Below are 21916 nucleotides of genomic sequence, written 5' to 3'. Positions count from 1 at the left end.
AAGAAACTTGGTTAAAAACCAGAGACGTGGGGCCGGGAAGGTGGCACTAGAGGTAAGGTGTCTTCCTTGCAAGCGCTTGTGTAGGACGGACTGTGGTTCGATCCTCCGGCATCCCATATGGTCCCCCCCAAGCCAGGGGCCATTTCTGAGCGCTTAGCCAGGAGTAACCCCTGAGCATCAAACGGGTGGGGCCCAAAAACCAAAAAAAAAAAAAAAAAAAAACCAGAGACGTCATAAACTGTATGAGTCAGATTTGGCCACATACATGATTCAATGTTAGACACCCTCATGTGACTAATAGTCCGCTGAGCACTTCTTGGGCCTCATTTCTGAGTTCAGTCAGAAAGATCTCTGAATAGGGCAAGACAGTGCAGTGGTTAGGGCGTATACCTTGTATGAAGCCAACCTCGGTTCTATCCCAGTCCCTGAAACCACTAGGAGTGATCTGAGTAGAGTTAGGAGCAAACGCTCAAAGCTGTTCAGTGCTGCCAGGCCCAAGAGCAAAAGAAAAGTTAAATAGCCTGAGTGTAGTTTGGTATGTCCCCAAAACCTCCCACTCCACAAAACAGAAAAACAGAACAAAAAAGAAGGCAGAAAAGGAGCCAAAAATGAAATGAATTAACAAACAAGGCCAATGAAGTACATTTTTTAAAGAAAAAGAACTAATTTGTATAATTTGGTTTTATTATTTTAAAGTTTTATTTTAGGCACCACTTAGGTTTACAAAACTATTAACTGATAAAACTTTCTGGCATTGCACCCTCTACCAATGTCTGCTTCCCTTCATTACTGCCCCAGGACGCCCCTCAATGTTGCCTCCCCAAGTATCCTACTGAAGACCAGTTTCTATTGCTCTGGGCACTGGTTTTCTCTTATCATATACTTTTATATTTACCACAAATGAGAAAGATCATCTGTGTCTTTCCCTCTCCTTTTTACTAACTTCACTCAGCATATTCTCAAGAATCACCCACATAGCAGCAAATTGCATAATTTCATCTTTTTTACAGCCAAGTAGTATTCTATTTTATATGCAATGTATGTCCATTTGTTCCTGGACACTTGGGGTTGTGTATAGATTTTTGGCTATTGTATTTAGTGCTGCAATAAATATTGGAGTGCCAAGAGACTTTCTTGAAGAGATGTGGGCCCTTGGGATAAGATGCCAAGAAGTGGAATGTACTGCAGGGTCATATGGAAGTTTAATTCTTTTTTTTTCAACTGATTTTTATTGTGATAAAAGTGAATTACAAGTCTTTCACAGTAATATTTCAGGTAGATAGTGACAATGAATTAAGACCTTTCCCACCACCAGTGTTGTCCTCCCTCCACCCCTGTTCCCAGCATGCATCCCATACCTCCACCCTTTGCCCCATGGACTGCTTGTGTAACAGGTCTCCTTTGTGTATAATTTGTTGTAGATTGGGTATCAATTCTGTTGTCATTGGCTTTGGGTTTGGTGCTTAAGTCTGATCATTTTTTATTTCCACTCAATGTTCATATGATTGGTTACTCTTAATATCATCCATTTTTTTCCCCTTCAAGTTATGAGGGAGTACAAGATAATTCAAGTTCCGTGGTATTGAAAAAAAAAAAAAAAGCTGGGAGGAATCCGTTTAGAGGCTATATCAATTAAAAAGAACAAAGGAGAAAAACAAAAACAAAAGCAATGACAAAAAACACAGCAGCAACAACAAAAAAATCACCAAAACAACAACCACAAGAAAGAAAAAAAAAAGGGGGGCGGGCAGAGATAGCATGGAGGTAGAGCCTTTCATGCAGAAGGTCATTGGTTCAAATTCTGGCATCCCATATGGTCCCCGGAGCCTGCCAGGTGCGATTTCTGAGCCTGGAGCCAGGAGCAACCACTGAGTGCTGCTGGGTGTGACACAAAAACAAAAAGAAAAGAAAAGAAAAGAAAAAAAAAAAGAAGTAAAAAGGAAAAAGAGAAAAAAAGAAAAAAGAAGCACTGGTGTGGCAAGGCTTTGTGGTGGTGTTTGTTTTGTTTTGGTTTTTGGTTTTTGGGTCACACCCAGCAGCGCTCAGGGACTACTCCTGGCTCTATGCTCAGAAATCGCTCCTGGTAGGCTCGGGGGACCATCCTACCTCCTTGCTATATCTCCAGCCCCAGGTAGTTTTTTTTAATTTTTTTTTTTTGCATAGGCACAATACTTATTGGGGAAGTTAGAAAGGGCCTTGGCCCAGGAGATAAGAGTTTCTCCACCCTGAAGCATATTGTTATGGGAGCAACAACAGGCTCCATACATGCTCATTCTTAAACCCCAAGGTCTTTTTTTTTTTTTTTTTTGGTTTTTGGGTCACACCCAGCAGCATTCAGGGGTTACTCTTGGCTCTATCCTCAGAAATCACCGCTAGCAGGCACAGGGGACCATATGGGATGCCAGGATTCGAACCACCATCCTTTTGCATGAAAGGCCTTACCTCCATGCTATCTCTCTGGCCCCAACCCCAAGGTCTTTTTATGGTGCCAGGAAACTTTCTACTCAGTTATGGATGACAAAATCAGTCCTCTGTAGCTAGAGATCTTTCAATGGGTCATAGGACAAAGTCTAAGATAGTCTTTCGTCATTTGTTATAATCAGTCTTCTGTAATTAGTGATCTTGGTTTTTTTTTTGCACAGATCCGAGGTCAAAGCCTAGGATAGTCTTTCCTTGTGGCTCCAGATGTTCTGCTCAGTCATAATTGTCAATGTCAGAACTCTGGGATTAGAGATCTTGGTTTTTGTACAAATACTAGGCTGTAGCCTATGTTAGGATCTTTTTTTTTTTTAATTATATTGATTTAAGCACCATGATTACAAACATGATTGAAGTTGTCATGTAAAGAACACTCCCTTCCTATGCTAGGATCTTATTGTCCCAGGAAAAGTTCTATCCAGTCACGGTTGTCAAAGTCTGTCTTCTGTAATTAGTGATCTTGGTTTTTGCACAGATCAAAGGATAGCGTGTCTTCTAATTTCATTTTACTGTTAGGTGATGAGATAGGGCAACCTGCTCTTGGATCAAGTTTTTGCTGTTTTCTCATTTTCAGGTTGTTGTATCAACCTGTCGCAAGTTGGTGCCAGAATGGTATTAGGGATTCCCCAGGGGGAGTTTGGTTCCTATTCTATTGCAGGGAGCTGTGTTGGATCTTCCTTTGGGATCTGGGGTTTGGGGTTGGAAGGTTGCCATCTGATCATAAGGAGACAGGTCCTCATGACACATGTTCAGCGTGGGAGGTACCCCTGTATTATAAAATGTAAGGGGTCTTATCCTTAGTAGGTAAGAGTTTGTTTCTAAACATAAGATTTCCCCTTTCACTATGCCTATGCAAAAGAAAACAGTGCCATATTACATTGTTGGTGCCTTTGGGGTTAAGAATGACAGGCTATTCAGTCTCTGTGCCCTGTTTTTGACCTGAGCTTTTATTCCAAGCAGGACTTTTTCTTCTAGAATTTCATACCAAGCAGAACCAAAACAAGTGAAATTAACAAATATATATAAAAATGAAAAATGATTAAAAATTAAAAATTAAAAAAGTATGGAGGAGGCTACCTATTCCTTTGAAAATAAACACACTAAGAGGCTAAGAGGTATAACTATTAAGGTATTAAACATACAAGGAAAATATAGATATTCCCCATTAAGTCTTTTGATATATATATATATACACATATATATATTTTTTTTTGGCTTTTGGGCCACACCTGTTTGATGCTCAGGAATTACTCCTGGCTATGCACTCAGAAATCGGCCCTGTCTTGGGGGGACCATATGTGACGCCGGGGGATCGAACTGCAGTCCGTCCTATGCTAGTGCTTGCAAGGCAGACACCTTACCTTTAGCACCACCTTCCCGGCCCCTTGATATATTCTTGAGGGGGGAAGTCCAGGGCACATTTTTATCCCATCATAGTCTTATTGAGTTTGAGAAGTGGTTTGTAGCATTAAGAGATCATGTAGTGCCCTTGGACTAGGGGTCCTTCTGGAGCTGAATCCAGTAGAATGCAACAGTCCACATGGCTGTGAGAATGGCCACATAAAATGAGTCAGCAAGAGTAGTAGTTGAAATTTGGGAATGAGAGGGTGCCCTTTCACTTTGGGAGCTGAGTGGTGGCTTATTGGGCAGGAGATCGAACTCAGGTACCTACTGAGTTAAGAGCTGAGGGTAAAGAGGATTAAATAAGGAGAGATAACAAATAAGGATTGGGGGGATTAGAGGATAGAAGAAGTTCTGAAAGGGAGGAGGAATAATATATGAGGGGCTATATACACTGTAGGCATAGATTGTTTATAATATGTTTTGATGACAAAGAGGAGTCCATTGTATACAAACTCATGCCCATATATAGACAGACATTAGAGATCTATTCATAAGTTGTTATTGGAGGCCTGACCCTCATAGGATGGGTCTGAGCACTTAAGAAATAATTGAATTAAAAAAAGATAAATAAATAGCTAAACTATATATAAGGAGAGAAGGAAAGGAAAAAGAAATAAAAGGTAAAATTTAAAAAAAAATAAAAGAAAAAGAGGAAAAAATTGGGTCGGTGGCTGGGGGTTGGGAGGTTTTCCCATTTCTAGGCACTTCATTAATGACATGTGTGAACTTTGCTAAATGAAGGGAAGCTTAATTCTTAGTTTTATGGTTCATATTGCTTTCTAAAAAAGCTAGATTAGTCATGATTAAATACAAAGATATAAATTGGTTAAACACTGTCAGAGGTGTCAAGAGCCAAAGAGAAAATATATAGGACAAAGGGCCTGTGAGATAGTACAGATATATAGGCACTTGCCTTGCACAACGTGTGACCCTGGTTTGATTTTGGGCACTGCTCAAAGTCCCTTAAGCACTGCTTGGAGTCATCCCTGTAAGAGCCCATGTACCAAGCCCCATGTAACACCAAATGTAGCACCAAATGAAACAAAATGTTGGAAAGGGAGTGTAGCAATTTGCGGGAGGTGCTGCATACATCAGGGCCAGTAGTATTTACAGGGTTAGAACTTGGAGTTTGTGGAACTAGGCCCAGGAGCAATTTGAGCTTAAGGAATTGAAAGCTCATTCAGCATGGGGGACACAGCAAATACAAATACCAGACTGCTGTTTGTTGCAAATGCTTCAGCCCTGATTTAAATTCACTTAGGAAGCTCATTCTGAAGAATCCAGTTGGGCAAGGGTGAGAGGCAGATGTTTCTGTTGGCACCCAGACTGCCAAAGCCCAAGTGTGGATGTCTGCTTAGTCCCTGGCTCAGTATGCCTTCTCTTTTGTGGAGCCCAAAGGCTCCAGCTTTCCTTCTGTCCCATATACAATCCTCTTTTTGTGTGCTCTGTACTGCATCTGCTCAGTGAGTCCTATCTTCCCTTTGTTCTGGCTTCTTGTTCCACATACTGAGTTTAGTCTTAAACCAGAAATCACCAAATTTATTTGGCCAACTTCCTTTCAGAGAAAAATAACGACTCCAGGGTTTCTCTCTAGTTCCTCCCACCCTCAGTCTAGAAAATTTACCTCTGTTTTCTTTGTGTGGGGGCCATACCCAGTGGTAATGAGGTGTCATACCTCAGTCTGAGCTCAGGGATTTCCTCCTGGAGTTGTGGGATTCAAAGCAGGCTATAAATATATTTGCTGGTGAAACTAAACAAGCACTTAAATCCCTGTATTATACCCAAAGTTTATTGGGTCATGAAATAGAGAGAAGGGGCTTGAGATAGTAGGAACCTGGACTAAAGATTGTATAATGGTGACAAAAATAAGGCAGGATGAGGAGGAGGGGAATCTGGTTCCATGTGGGGAATGAATTAATCATGTTTAAGGCCTAAAAGCCTAAGCAGAAAATATCTGTAAATCTTTGGATCCTATACTTATTTTAATGCTTCTAATCCTCTAACACCAGCAGCAACTAACTTTTATTCAGATTGCTTTCTTCAAGAGACAGCCTAGAGGGCCCCCTGGTGTCTAAAAGAATAAAAAAAAGTGCAACCTTGGCAAGTAAATGGCCCTTTATACAACAGGTCTTTGGTTAATAACATCACTGAATAGAGCAGTATGCCAGAATGGTGACCTAAAGTAGCTTACATTTATGAAAGCCTATGCACATCAAAAATATAGAAACCTAAGGATAATGAAGTCAGTGTGTCATTTCCAAGTGCCAAAGATGTCAAGTGTTTCTTTCACCTCCTACCATTTAGTTCAAGAGTTTAGTCCAAGAGTTCCTTATTATCTATTAAGTTCACCTCACGCCACCCACAAAGACCCTCAGGTTCAACAGAAGAACTCACAGAACTCACTAAAGTAGATAACTAGTTTATTAAAGTAAATATCTAGTTTATTACCAACCAGTCAAAGAAGAGGCAACTAAGGGAGTGTGGAAGACCTGGAGGGTTGCAAACAAGGGGTGTCTAGCTGTCTTCCTGCAGTCAGTTCAGTGTTGGCCAGTGTTTACTCCTCCTGGAAATCCTGTGTGAGTACTGCCCACTGTGAAACCCTTCTCGGATGAGTTTAGAGCCATCTTCCACCCCACTCCTCACTCCTCTCTTCTACACAAACACACACACACACACACACACACACACACAATGAAGCTGAAACCTGTAACCCAAGCCCCAACCTACCTTCTCAGAGCTGATTCAGCCTAAATCAGTCATAATCAAGATAGTCCCAGACCCAAAGAAAACTATACTATCAGACCTGGCCTTTCGAGGGCTTAGAGATCACCTCTGAGAAGCAAGGCCAGATCACCTCTGTCCAGGTGGGTCTTGAGCCTTAGCACAACACATAAAAAGCACCACCACACTGCAGGGGCATCTCCCATCTTGAACATATGTCATGTGGAACCAACTTAGACCCCAGGAAATTAAGCACCGACTGTCCAACCTTGACTCCTGGATCCCAGACATAGAAACTACACAGTTCTCCACAACAGCTCCAGAAACTAAATGCCCCACTGGGGCATCCATAATGCTGCTTTGACACCAACAGGTGCCAGTTCTAATTTGATATCCTGACAACGAGGAAATGGGAACAACTTGATCTAAGAGCAAGTTGTCTTTTCTCACCAGCTAATGATAAGACAAAATCAGAAGACTTGTCACCCTTTGATCTGTGCAAAAGCCAAGATAGCTATCTACAGATGACTGGTTGTTACAACCATGACTGGACAGTACGCATCCCGGGACCAACAACAACAACAACAACAACAAAGCTCTAGTCTAGGTTTGGGTCTACGATCTGTTCAACAAACAAGATCTCCAATTCCAGAGGTCTGACTGAGATAATCAAAAATGAATGGGTCTTCCGGAAATATAATGAAAGACTCTATCCCAGGCTCCATCCTAGGAGCAGCATAATGACCAAGACCATCAACTACAGAAGATGGATTAAAACGACACTGAAGAAGCACAAAGAAAGACTTCATTCTAAGCTCCATTCCTTGAGCTGTACAGACACCAAGAACTCCAGATACAGAGGCCTGATTTTACCATCAATGATAAAGCAAAAGTCTTCCATACACCACAAAAGCACCGAGGGGAGAGTAAATGATCATGCAAAGAGTCTATAGTTAATCCCATGACAGAATACTTCAGGGGTGGAGAAGCACATTCATCACAAAGAATGAGAACAATCAGTGCTGGTGGGAATGTGGACAGAAAGGAACTCTTATCCACTGCTGGAGGGAATGCCATCTAGTCCAACCTCTATGGAAAGCAATATGGAGATTCCTCCAAAATCTGGAAATTGAGCTCCCATTTGACCCAGCTATTCCACTCCTAGGGATATACCCTAAGAACACAAGAATACAATACAAAAACCCCTTCCTCCTACCTTTATTAATTGCAGCACTATTCACAATAGCCAGGCTCTGGAAACAACCAAGATGCCCTTCAACAGACAAATGGCTAAAGAAACTGTGGTGCATATACACAATGGAATATTATGCAGCCGTCAGGAGAGATGAAGTCATGAAATTTTCCTATACATGGATGTACATGGAATCTATCATGCTGAGTGAAATAAGTTAGAGGGAGAGAGAGAGACGCAGTATAGTCTCATCTATGGGTTTTAAGAAAAATAAGTCATTTTTGCAACAATCCTCAGAGACAATGAGAGGAGGGCTGGAACTTCCAGCTCACTTCATGAAGCTCACCACAAAGAGTGGTGAGTGCAATTATAGAAATAACTACACATGGGGCCGGGAAGGTGGCACTAGAGGTAAGGTGTCTGCCTTACAAGCGCTAGCCAAGGAATGGACCGCGGTTCGATCCCCCGGCATCCCTTATGGTCCCCCCAAGCCAGGGGTGATTCCTGAGCACATAGTCAGGAGTAACCCCTGAGCGTCAAACGGGTGTGGCCCAAAAACAAAACAAAACAAAACAAAAAAAAGAAATAACTACACAGAGAACTACCATAATCATGTGAATGAATGAGGAAACTGGAAAGCCTGTCTGGAATACCGGTGGGGGTTGGGTGGAATGGAGGGAGATTTGGGACATTGGTGGTGGGAATTTGCACTGGTGAAGGGGGTGTTCTTTACGTGACTGAAACCTAATCACAATTATATATGTAATCAAGATGTTTAAATAAAGGGAAAAAGAAGAAAAAGCAACAGTCAAGGCCATAATTGCTGAGAAATTTCCAAAGCTGAAGAATGCAAGCACCCACATCGTGGATGCCCAAAGTACCAGCTAAAAGAGACCCAAAGGAAAGCATCCATGGCACATCCTAGTCACAGTGATGAAGATAAAGATATAAATACAACACTAAAAGCAGCAAGATCAAAAGGAAAATTACCTACAATTAGCATCCTTAAGATTTACAGAAAAGTTATCACAGCAACCCTCTAAGCCTGAAGGTAGTGGTTGGAATATAGTAAAAAAACTCAATAAATGAATGCTTTACCAAAAATAGTTCACCAGGGCCAGTGTTTGTGCAGTGGCACAAGTGGTCAGGCATCTGCCTTGCATGTACTAGCCTAGGACAGACCAAAGTTCAATCCCGCGGCATCCCATATGGTCCCCCAAGCCAGGAGCGATTTCTGAGCACATAGCCAGGAGTAACCCCTGAGCGACACAGGGTGTTGCCCAATAACCAAAAAAAAAAAAAAAAAAAAAAAAAGAATAGTTCACCAGACATTCATTAAGGTTTGATGGAAGGATACACAGCTTTATGGAAAAACAGCTAAGAAACTTTAGATTCAATATCAACCTTAAAAGAACAGAGGGTCTACTTTAAGGCAAGATAGACCCAACAAACCCCAAAATGATTAAATATCCATGACAGTCATCTCTGGACTAAATGTACCAGGTAAAAGACAAAGAGTAACAAAATGGATCAGAAAATTGAATTCACGGGCTGGAGAGATAGCATAAAGGTAAGGTGTTTGCCCTGCATGTGGCGGACACAGGTCAGACCCATCACTGTGAATGAAAGGCGTTCACATAGGAAAGGAAGAAGTGAGGTTCTTGTTGTTTGCAGATGACATGATACTGCATATAGAAAATTCTAAAGACTCCACAAAAAACTTCTAGAAACAATAGATTTGTAGGAAAGTGGCAGAGTACAAAGTTAAAATGCAAAAATCCATGATTTTCCTAAACAAAAATAATGATACAGAAAAAAAAGATATTTTTTTGGTTTTTGGGCCACACCCGGCGGTGATCAGGGACCCTATGGGACACGGGGATTCGAACCAACCACCTTTGGTCCTGGATCAGCTGCTTGCAAGGCAAACACCGCTGTGCTATCTCACCGGGCCCAGAAAAAGATATTTTAACATTTATTTATTTAGTTATTTTTTTGGACCAAAAGCTCAGGGGTTACTCCTGGCTTTGCACACAAAAAATTGTTCCTAGAGGCTTGGGGGACCATGTGGGATGCCAGGGATCAATCCCAGGTCCATCTGGGTCAGTCATGTGCAAGGCAAACGCCCTAATCTGTGCTATCGCTCAAGCCCCTAAAAAGATATTTAAAAAAATATCTATGACTATTGTGTTTCAGAAAATCAGGTACTTTGGAGACAATTTAACGAAAGAGGTGAAAGAGCTATATAAAGAAAAAAAAAAACACTGCTTCAAGAAATAAAAAAGGATACAAAGAAATGAAGACATATAAGACAAATAAAAGAGGACAAAGAAATAAAGACAAATGAAGCTCATGGATTGGGAGGATCATTATCATTAAAATTTCAATACATCCTAAAGCAGGGGTCTTTAAACTTTTTAAAGTGGGGGCCGGATTACGGTCCCTTAGAGAGCTGGAGGGCCGGACTATATGAGCTACTAATTCCTACTCACACTGCACATATCTTATATAAATAAAATGAAAACCATTTATAAATAAACAGATCACACAATAGTATTTCAATGGGAACTATAGGCCTGCTTTTGGCTAATGAGATGGTCAATGTCCGGTTCCATATTTGTCACTGCCAGCCGTAACAAGTGATGCAAGTGGGCATCAGTTAATCTTGATCTGATTGGAGATTTCAGATGTTTCATTCTTGAAAAAGTCTGTTCACAGGCATAAGTGCTACCAAAGATGGTTACCATTTTGAGTGCATGGTTCCTGATATTTGGATATGTCTTAGAGGGGAGAGATGCATAGAAATTCAAAAGATTACTTGACTTAAATGCGTCTTTCAGAGAGTCACAATTCAGCAGTTCAGCCAGTTCCATTTGGTAAATTGTAAGGACATTTTCAATCTCAACAGAAAATGGGTTACGAAAAAGCTGTATGTCCGGTCCATGGAGATGAAGCTCTTTGAATCTAAATTAAAACTCCTTTTGCAACAATTCTAGTGAAGCCAGACATGTTTCCTTTGGGAATGCAACCAATGGTTTGTCCGCTGACAGGTTTTGAGTTGTTGGGAGATGACTGAAGTTTTCCTCTTGTACTTGTTTGATGAGAAGGCCTAATTTTACTTCAAATGCTTTCACATGCGATGCCATATCACAGATGAGCTTCCCCTTACCTTGAAGTTGCAAATTGAAACTGTTGAGTAGCTCTATTTTATCTGTCAGAAAGGCAAGGTACCATTTCCATTCTGCATCATTGAGCTCTGGTACTTCTTGGTTTTTTGAAAGTAGAAAAGCTGTAATCTGCAGAAGTAAGTCATAGAAACGTTTCAAAACTCTCCCTCTACTCAGCCAATGGACTTCTGTGTGGTACAGAACATCTTCATGAGCAACATTTACCTCAGATAGAAATTCCTGAAATTGTCTGTGGGTTAGTGCATGAGTTCTAATGTAATTAACACAAGATACCACAATTTTCATAACAGAGTCCCACTTCAGTGGGCAATTGGATGAGGATGGTTATATTTGTCCATCTCTTGTGTAATGTGAGCAATTACTCCTCTCTTAGACCCCACCATGCTAGGAGAACCATCAGTTGTTACACTGACTAGTTTAACCCAGTCCAGCTTCAAATCATTCACAGTTTGGCAAATCTTTTCAAATATATCCACTCCTGTGGTTGTACCTTTGATACTTTGCTGTGCAGCAAGCTCTTTTGTGACTTCAAAATACTCATTTGTCCCACGCATATAAATGAGAAGTTGGGCAGAATCATGAACATCATTGCTTTCGTCGAGTGCCAAGGAAAAATAGCAAAGTTTCTTTGCAGAGTTTTGCAAATGGTGCAGCAAATTTTCTCCCATTTCTTCAATCCTTCGTGTCATTGTAACTCCTGAAAGGATCACTGTACTAAATAAATCGGCCTTCTCTGGACACATCTCTTTGGCAACAGAAATAAGGCATTCTTTAACAAATTCTCCCTCCACAAATGGTTTGCCTTTGTGCGCTATTAGCTTGGCAACTTAAAAACTTGCCCGCAGTGAGGAAGTATTTAACTGCTTCTGCTTCACAAAAGTATTTTGCTGAGTCATCAGTGTATGTTTCAGTTGTAATATTTTATCTTTTCTCACTTCTCCAATCAAACAATCATATTTATCTTTATTTGAGTTTGATAGTGGTGTCACAAATTGTATTCTTTGAACACAGCAACTATATTCTGGCATATCAGACACATAGCTTTTTCTTTGTACCGCATAAAAAAGTAATCGTAAGTCCACTGTTCTTTGAATATCCTACAATCGCCGTCAATTTATCTTTTTCTTGACATCATTGTTTCCTAGGGATTCCAAACTGATATTAGTGAAATACAAATATGTGTGTATATATACAATTACCCCTTGCAGGCTTTTCTAAGCAGACCAGCTCAGTCCCTGATAGTTCAGTTATATCTCCCTATATAATGCCCAAATTGATATGTTCGGAATCAGCATGTGAACACTGAAAAGGAATTGCAAAATGCATATAAAATTTTCAATGTAACCCTTTAAAATGCCTCAGCATTGAACCCCTAATTTTCCACATGGGCAATTCAGTACCGAACCCCTAACCTCCCAACCACCGCCCACCCCCTAACTTTGATTTCAGCACTGAATGCCTCACCACCCCCAAAGGGGAATTTTCATATGAGTCACCCACAGCCCAATTGGGCAGAACCCCCCCCCCATCTGGCAAAAATTTATTTCTATGGCACTTTTGACTGACCTTTGGCAGTGGAGGGAGCAGAGGAAAACCTCACTGACGGGCAGGCACAGCACACAGACACCACGTTGCCTGGGGGTGGAGCAGGCGCCTTTTTACATCATATAGTCACCCACATGTGGTACTCCTCGCCATGAAGCGTCCGGCGCCCTCCAGTGACGTCATCAGCAATGCGCGCGCCAAGTGCCAGGTGCAAGGGCGCATCAGTGTCCCTCTCAACACTGCCCTCACGCCCACCCTCCCAGCACGCAACATGCCATGGGCAGAGGCGGTTGACGTCATCCCTGAGAAACAGTGACACTGAGTGTATATGCTGGCAGGTATCTTGGCAACCAAACAGCGCTCACTGCTGGCAGGCGGATCAGACTCCTCTGCAGGCCGCATGTGGCTCGCGAACCCTAATTATGAAGACCCCTGTCCTAAAGCATTATACAGATTTAAAGGAATCCCTATAAAAATTCCCATGACATTTTTCAGTGAAGTGGATCAGATACTCCTGATACTCATATGGAGAAATAATCATCCACGAATAGCTAAAGCAATCCTTGGCAAAAAATATTATATATATATATGTAGATAGATAGAAGGAATCTCTTTCCCCAGCTTTAAATTATACTATAGAGCAGTATTCATTAAAATGGCATGGTAATGGAACAAAGACAGATCCTTAGATCAATGAAATAGACTTAAGTATTCTGAGATTGATTCCCCAAGTATGCAACCAATTAATTTTTGCTAAAGGTGCAACAAATATAAAGTGAAGCAATGGTTAGGGAAAACTGATCAACTACACGCAAAAATATGAACTCAGACTTCTCCTGATTGGAACTTAGCAAGAAAAAAAAAAAATCTAACCCCATCAAAAAAATGGGGAAAAAAATGAACAGACACTTCCTCAATGAAAAAAATACAAATGGCCAAAGGGCACATAAAAAATAATGCTCCACACCACTTATTATCAGAGAGATGCAAATCTAAACAACAATCTCATGCCACATAAATAGGCACACATCACAAAGAACAAACACAACCAGTTCTGCAGGGAGAACTGTTGGTGGGAATGTTGACTGGTCCAGACTTTTTGGAAACTAATATGAATATTCCTCAAAGAAACTGAAAATTGAGGGGCTGGTGAGGTGGCGCTAGAGGTAAGGTGTCTGCCTTGCAAGTGCTAGCCAAGGAAGGACCGCGGTTTGATACCCCGGCATCCCATATGGTCCCCCCAATCCAAGGGCAATTTCTGAGCGCTTAGCCAGGAGTAATGGGTGTGGCCCAACCCCCCCCCAAAAAAAGGGAGAAAAACTAAAAAATAAAACATAAAAATTCTTTATGATCCAGCAATATCACTTCTATGAATATACCTTAAAAACACATAAACACCATGCATGAAAGCCCTCTGCATTCCTATGTCCCTCAAAGCACTAGCCCTATTTATAATAACCAGAATCTAGAATCAATCCAGAGAACAGATGAGAAGCTAAAGAAGTCATGGTACATCTACATCATGGAATACTATGCTGCTATTAGGAAAATTGAAGTCATGAAATTTGCTTATATATGAATGGATATGGAATATATAATGCTGAGTGAAGTGAGTCAGAGGAAGAGAGACAGAATAAAGTCACTAATTTGTAGGATATAAGAAAAATAAAAGATAGTAATGTAATAAAATTCAGAGACAATAGAGATGAGGGCCAGGAGAACCAGTCCATGATAGGAAGCTTGCAAAAAAGAGTAGTGAGTGCAGTCAGGGTAGAGAAGAGATGACTATGACAATGATAGTTGGAACTGATCACTCAGGAAAGAACTAGGTGCTAAAAGGGGATAAAGTGATATCCATTATACCTCTTCATTAACAATAGTGCAAACCAAAAAAGTAAAAGGAGAGAGGTAGATATAAATAAAATGCCTGCCCTAGAGGCAGGCAGGCAGGGTAAAATGGGAAGGGGAGAAAACTGAGGATATTAGTAGCAGGAAAAATGCACTGGCTATCACTGAAACTCAATCATGAACAATTTTGTAACCAGGTATTAAAAACATATTAAGAATTAAATATAAAAACCATAGCAACAGGGGACTTATTTGTAAATTCTTTTATTTTTACTAATAATAACTGAATTCATTACTACCATAAATTTAACAGTTGACAGAATAACAGATAGATTAAATAATAGAGACATAATTAATTAGATAGATAATTCTATTGTTAGTAGACACTAAAAGTTAGGGTTTTCATAAGGAGAGGCATAAAGTATCTTAGAGGAGAACATGAGGTCCTGTCCATTCTAGTTAGCAAGAATGAGTAATCACATCAAAATGCCAACCTTTTCAGAAAGGTTTTCAGAAAAAAGTTCCATAATAATTTCTGGACATCCCTTCATACCCTGACCAAAAAAAATAACAAAAACAAACAGTTAATGTTTCTAAAAGATTTCCTTGAAATATAAGACCCAGCTTAGGGACAAGAATACATAGCACCATTAACAGAGCTGGATCACAGCAACTTGGCATCAACTGAGATTGTGGCGAATACAGAGATCTGCAGGAACTAGCTTTCACTCACAGATGAATACACTGTTTTTTCTTTATGGCATAAAGATATTGTAGACAGTTCTCACATAGATATCATCAGGAGGTGGCTTCTTCTTGCTGCCAGGTTCAAGAAATTTCTTAATGGTGGGCACATTACTTATTTTCACTGAGAACTCCTGTAAAAGAAGAAAACAAACATAAAGATGAACATCCATTAGTTACTATTACAATATTGTGGTGCATAGTGCCATCACATTCAATGAATATTTGTTGCAGAGATCCAACCAGAACTGGATTCCAGTGGCTGGAGAGATAGTACAATGGGTAGGACACTTAAATTGAATGACGACAACACAAATTCAAACCTTGGTATCTCCTATGATTCTCCGACCACAGAGCCAGGAGCAATATGCTCAGAGCATAACCAGCTTGGCCCCAAAACAAAGAACTGGAATTCAGCATCTCAGCTTATATCTCTTTGCTGATTATTTACAGACAATGGCTGTAGACCAAGCATACAGCATGCCAATGTATGGCACAAAATGGGACTTTGAACATACAGCAAAGAAAAAAGTAGATGAGGATTATTATATTTACTTAAGGAAATAAAAAATTAAATATATATGTAAAGAACCTTAACTATATTGATTCATTCAGACAAGGGGTATGAACTGTTTATATGAAAGTGCTTTATAAAGTCATCCGATGGTACAGCTTATATTTTAGGGTTTAATTTTCTTGGACTTTCCCACTCATTTAAGTTAATGAACCAGAGCAGTTGTATAGTGGTATGATGATTGCCTTGATAGAGTTGATCTTTGTTCGATTCCCAGAATACCATATGGTCCCCCCCAAGTATTACCAGATATGATTCCTGAGTGTGAACCCAGAAGTAACCCATTATTGCTTGGTATAGTCCCCCCCCCAAAAAAAAAATTGAATCCTCTTTTGGCTATATGTGGGAAATGGCCAGTCACAATTTTTTGTCTTCTAAGACTTAGAAGCAATTTAAAGGAGATATAATCCATATTTTTCCAATCATACTTTATCCATTATCAGAATTGAGAAGAAAAATTCATTAATCCAGTGAAAATTTTGTACTACATCAAGGGTATAGGACTACATGTAATTAATCTAATAAAATCTTTCTTTTTCAATAGAAAGGACCGTAGTCTAGGCCTTGGCCTATGATATGCATAACAACCAAGATCTCTAATTCCAGAGGTCTGACTGAAACAATTGCAACTGAGCAGATCTTCTGGAAACATAACTTTGTTCTAGGATCGAAGCAAAAACCAAGACCACCAATTTCAGAAGACTGATAAAAACAACAGTGATGAATCACAATTCCAAAACTGTAAAGAAAGACTCCATCCTTTGACCTGTGCAAATACCAAGATCTCTAGCTACAGAAGCATGATTTGTGACAGAGCGAAAGTTTCCAGACATCACAGAAGGACCTAGGGGAGAGTAAAAGAGCATGTACGGAGTCTGGAGTTATTCCCATGACAATATACTTCAAGGGCGGAGAAACCCTGTATCTCTTAGGTCAAGGGAATTCCCTTTCTAATCTCCCCAATATTTACTGTGCAAGAAAAAAAAGCACACATTAATTATTTTAGTTTGTTATTGTTTGTTTTTGTGCTTTGTTTTGTTTTTATTTCAGGACCATGGTTATTGTGTGGCTGCTGTCTATATTGCTGTGGTGCTTTTCAAGGGTTTTTTTTTTTTTTTTTTTTTTTTTTTGGTTTTTCAGGCCACACCCGTTTGATGCTCAGCAGTTACTCCTGGCTAAGTGCTTGGCAAGTGCCCGTGGCTTGGGGGGACCATATGGGATGCCGGGGGATTGAACTGCAGTCCTTCTTTGGATAGCACTTGCAAGGCAGACACCTTCCCTCTAGCGCCACCTCGCCAGTCCCTGCTTTTCAAGTTTTTTGTGTGATTTTTTTATCTTTTATTTTTTTGTATTGTTGTTATGTTTTTTTCTTCCTTTTCCCTTTCTCCCCTTAAATTGATAAATATAGCCTCTGGAAGGCCTCCTCCCATTTTTTGCTTGTTTGATTTTTGCCCCATTTTATTTTATTTTATTTCCTTCAAACAGAACCACACAACTTGAACCATCTTGCTCCGCCTCACAAATGGAAGGGGAAATAATGGAGGGTACCAAGACTAAACAGTCATATGAGTATTAAGTAGAAACAAAAAAATGATCAGATTTAAACACCAAATCCAAAGTCAATGACAACAGAATCAATATTCAATTTACAACATACTAAACACAGAGAGGACCACTTATACTAGCAGCCCAGGGGGTAGAAAAGCGGATATAGGATGCATGCTGGGAACAGGGGTGGAGGAAGGAAAGAATTGGTGGTGGGAACACCCCTGACTCAGTATCACTATATACCTACAATATTATTGTGAAAGATTCGTAATCCACTTTGATTAAAATAAAAAAGCAGGGGCCGGGTAGGTGGCGCTGGAGGTAAGGTGTCTGCCTTGCAAGCGCTAGCCAAGGAAGGACCGTGGTTCGATCCCCCGGCGTCCCATATGGTCCCCCCCCAAGCCAGGGGCGATTTCTGAGCACATAGCCAGGAGTAACCCCTGAGCGTCAACTGGGTGTGGCCCAAAAACCAAAAAAAAAAAAAAAAAAAAAAAAAAAAAAAAAAAAATAAAATAAAATAAAAAAGCAATTAATTTGATGATTAAGTAAAATATCCAATAAATGTATTTTCATCAGCTTTAAATGATAGATAATCTTTAGTTTATTTGAAACATCACTTCTATAGTTATTCATTAATCATCATAAAAATGCTCATGTGTGCCACTTTTCAATAATTAAATTATTTTGCAAAATGAAAAAAAAAAAAAGAAAAGCACCCCAAGACACATTCTAGTCACAATGACAAATCCCACAGGATAGAAATCAATCGTACAGATTACCTTCACTGATCACAAAACACTGCAAAATTGGCACTAAAAAGAAAAACATATTCTACTGAATGGGAGAAGATATATGAATAAAATCTACAAAGACTAAGAAAACTGGTCATGACACTGGTGTTGAAACACTATGCTTAAAACTCAACTATGAATAGCTTTGTAAGTCACAGTGCCTTAAGTAAAATAAATTATTCAAAGAACCTATAAAAATCAATGATAAAAATGTGAGCAAAGGATATGAATGACGCCTCTCTAAAAAAAGAGGTATAAAAGAAGATATTTAAATGCAAATCACAACAATGAGATATCACTTCATACCCATGACCAAATCCCAAAGCAAGGAATAACTAATGTAAGAAAGGATCTGGAGAGAAGAGAACTAATTGTTAAGCACAACTGGTAGGAATATAAGCCAATACAATCTTCATGGAAAGCAGTATGGAGAATCCTCAAAACACTAGGGGCCGGGCGGTGGCGCTGGAGGTAAGGTGCCTGCCTTGCCTGCGCTAGCCTAGGACGGACCGCGGTTCGATCCCCCGGCGTCCCATATGGTCCCCCAAGAAGCCAGGAGCAACTTCTGAGCACATAGCCAGGAGTAACCCCTGAGCGTCACAGGGTGTGGCCCAAAAAACCAAAAAAAAAAAAAAAACCAAAAAAAAAAAAACACTAAACATAAAATTTCCATACAATCCAGTTATCCACTTTTATGTATTTATATAAAAAATAAATAAACATGACTTCTATGCATGACTGCTATGACTTCTCCCATTCATTAGAACTTTTTTCTCCTTTTGGTGCCCAATTTTTTTCGCTGTTGATAATTTGATATAATCATATCTGTTTAGTTTTGCTTTTGTTTCCCTTTGTTGTTGAAATTAAATCCCCACATATAGCTGTAAGGCTGATGTTCAGGACCCTAACACATGTAGTTTGTTCAATGCATTTTACATTGTTGGGTACTACATCTAATTTCATTTAATCAAGTTTAAGCACTGCCATGGCAACTATAGATTAACAACAGTCAAAACTCAGAGCCAACTAAAGGCACATCAACAAATAAATACGTATAGAAAAAGTAGTATTTATCTATAAGGGATTACTATTCAGTTATTTTTAAAAGATGGAGAAAAACACTATGGTTTCACTCATGTAGAACAGAACTAAATAAAATAAAACTAAATTGTAAACTCTCTTAAAACAAAGAATTGGTTATCAGAGGGAAAAGAGAAGTGGATAAATTAAAATAAATGGGTCAACTGTATACTGAAGAGTAGAAGCAGACTTTTAATGAATAACTTAATGTACTGTATATAAACGTGTTGACTTTCAGATATACATACCTGAAATTTATGTGACTGATATCAATAGGTTTATCAATTAGCTTTAATCAAGAAAAGTTAATTTAAAAAAGTAGCACATATTAATCAACAGACACTGAAGGAAGACCCTTCTAGTAGATGGTTTTATTTACCTGAAGGTGAGGAAATGCAGACAGAATATTAGGAATTTTCTCTTCTAGAGCCAAAATGGTTTGGAGTAGAATCACATCTGCAAGGCTTAGCTGATTGCCAACAAGAAATCTTTGTCCATGCTCTCGTAAAACCTGCACCACATAAATGTTTCTCTTACATAGGTTATAGCACTCAATGTGGGAAATCTGATGAAGCCATTAAATTATTGTAGTATCTGAGAAAGGAATGAAATACTGGCCTTGTGCATTCATCCTCCAATAAATCATATCAACTTACAGAATATTTCCTATGGAGGGGAGTAGGAAATGGAGTAGAAATAATAGCATTGCTTTCTCTTTGGGGGGGCACACCCAGTGGCAGCATCGTTCAGGGGTTACTCCCGGCTCTGTGCTCAGAAATTGCTCCTGGCAGGCTCGGGGAACATATGGAATGATGGGAATTGAACGCAGATCCATCTTGGGTCAGCCATATGCAAGGCAAATGCCCTACCACCGTGCTATCTCTCTGGCCCCAATAAAAGCATTGTTATATCTTTATAATGTAAGTATATATTTATATAGCCTTATTGTTAGCAGCTTTTATATTATGGAAACTAATGTAAGAGTGATAAATTTTTCCTAGGGAGTCCAATCTCTTTTAATAGTAATGTTTCTAAGAACATCAGAACCCACAAACCAGACCAAGGTATCAAATATGCAGACTTTTTTAATAATCCTGCTTAGGAAACCCTCTCATACCATGGGTGTCTTCGTATCTTTTCTTACTTCTTTCTAGTCTTAAAACTTCTTCTAGGGGCTGGAGTGATAGCACAGCAGTAGGGCATTTGACTTGCACATGGCCAACCCAGGACAAACCTGAGATCAATTCCCAGAGTCCCATCTTGTCCCCCAAGCTGGGAGCGATTTCTGAGCACATAGCCAGGAGTAACTCCTGAGCGTCACAGGGTGTGGCCAAAAACCAAAAAATTCTTTTAAATTAAGGGAAGGGAGGGAGGAAAGAGAAATGTTTCTCTTACATCTTTCAAGACAGAAATCTAAAAGCATGAGTTCATCTTTGCTTTGAGAGAAATAGGTGCAGAGACTTAATAAAATAGATGTTGATCTGAGGTAAAAGTGGGAAGGCCACAGGTAAGAGTGTGTTGAGTGTGTGAGCCTGTGGGGTTTCTGCTTATGACAAAATCAAATATAGCTCCTGGAGCTAGAGTTGAAGAGTAAGTGGCTCTCAAATTTGCAGTCAGTGGTCACAGTTCCAATTCTAGTTGGGGGCAAATTCAGTCTCTGTGAAACTATTTCATTATATGTACAAGAAGGGCAACCAACCATTTCAGCCCATGTGTTTACGAGCAGCCCCCAGAGAGTCTGGCAACAGGAACATAAAAAATAGTGGTGTCTGTCTCTGCTCCATGGCATCTGTTCCTCCCTTGTCATGCCAGATTTCTGCATGGTTCACATTCACTGAATGCTTGTAAACAAAAAATAAAAATAAAAATCCTGAAACTAAGAGACAGAAAAGCCTTAAATACTCTTTCCTCAATAATCCAAATCTAGGGGCCAGAGTGATAGCACAGTGGTAAGGTGTTGCCTTGCACATGGTCGACCCAGGACAAACTTGGGTTCGATCCCCAGGGTCCCTTATGGTCCCGAGTCAGAAGCGATTTCTAAGCGCATAGCCAGGAGTAACCCGAGCATCACTGGGTGTGATCAAAAAAAAAAAAATCCAAATTCATGAGGACAATATGAGGAGTTGGCTGGCATATTCTCTTTTGATTTTTAGTGGGAACATTTTTCTTAATCCTCTTATTTCTAGATAAAAGGAACCTAACTATCCCAAAGAAGCAGATAATAAGAGGATAAGGAAAGTAGTCAAACCATCTTGATATATGAGTTTGGCAAATGCTACTAGAATGAATGGGGTAATTTCTGCTTTCAGTTATCTCACAGTGAGAGGCCACTGGGTGAAAGCAAGAAGTTAATGCATGTGGAGTGATCCAGACAGTTTCCTCACTCCTAAATAATGTATCTCTTGGAAGAGTGTGAGGCTCTAGCCATCCCGCTTCATGCTGATGGCTGTCAGGAGGTGAAAGAGAATGGGCCGGAGGGACTCAGCTTCCCACGGCTTGAGTAGAAGCTCCTAGATATCTGGTTACCTATAAGCACATAGGTTCTCTGTCACTCACCTTTTCAAACACAGGAAAGTATCGAATTATGGCCTTCTGGGCCATGCTAACAACTTCCTTTTGTTGATCATCAGGTTTCAGGAAGGGATGCATAATAAGCAGTTCCAGCAGATCCAGTATACCCTCCACATACATGTCAATCCTTAAAACAACCATAAAAAGCAATGATTCAGTTTCTTCTCTCTTAGAGCTCATTGACTTTCATACCCAGTGGTCGGCAATTTGCGGCTCTCGAACCACATGTGGC

At 39.9% G+C, this 21916-nt stretch overlaps 2 protein-coding genes across 2 annotated transcripts in view; one reads left to right on the top strand and one right to left on the bottom strand.

Moving 5' to 3' along the window:
• The window catches only part of FBXO9 (F-box protein 9), a 505156-nt gene that overhangs the window by 303040 nt on the left and 180200 nt on the right, over positions 1 to 21916 (top strand). The gene's annotated exons all lie outside the window — the stretch shown is intronic.
• Positions 14773 to 21916, bottom strand: part of LOC126013757 (glutathione S-transferase A4) — a 35751-nt gene continuing 28607 nt past the window's right edge. Inside the window, exons 4-6 of the mRNA XM_049776964.1 lie at positions 21670 to 21811; positions 19493 to 19624; positions 14773 to 15254 (exon numbers count right to left, since the gene is read on the bottom strand). Of these exons, the coding sequence (XP_049632921.1) occupies positions 15132 to 15254; positions 19493 to 19624; positions 21670 to 21811 (397 nt within the window). The 3' untranslated portion in view covers positions 14773 to 15131. The remainder of the gene's footprint in view (positions 15255 to 19492; positions 19625 to 21669; positions 21812 to 21916) is intronic.

Source organism: Suncus etruscus, chromosome 7, assembly GCF_024139225.1.
Source record: "Suncus etruscus isolate mSunEtr1 chromosome 7, mSunEtr1.pri.cur, whole genome shotgun sequence".
NCBI classification, from domain to species: Eukaryota; Metazoa; Chordata; class Mammalia; order Eulipotyphla; family Soricidae; genus Suncus; species Suncus etruscus.
Note: the sequence above shows the minus strand (reverse complement) of the source record. Positions and strands in the feature narration are given on the sequence as shown.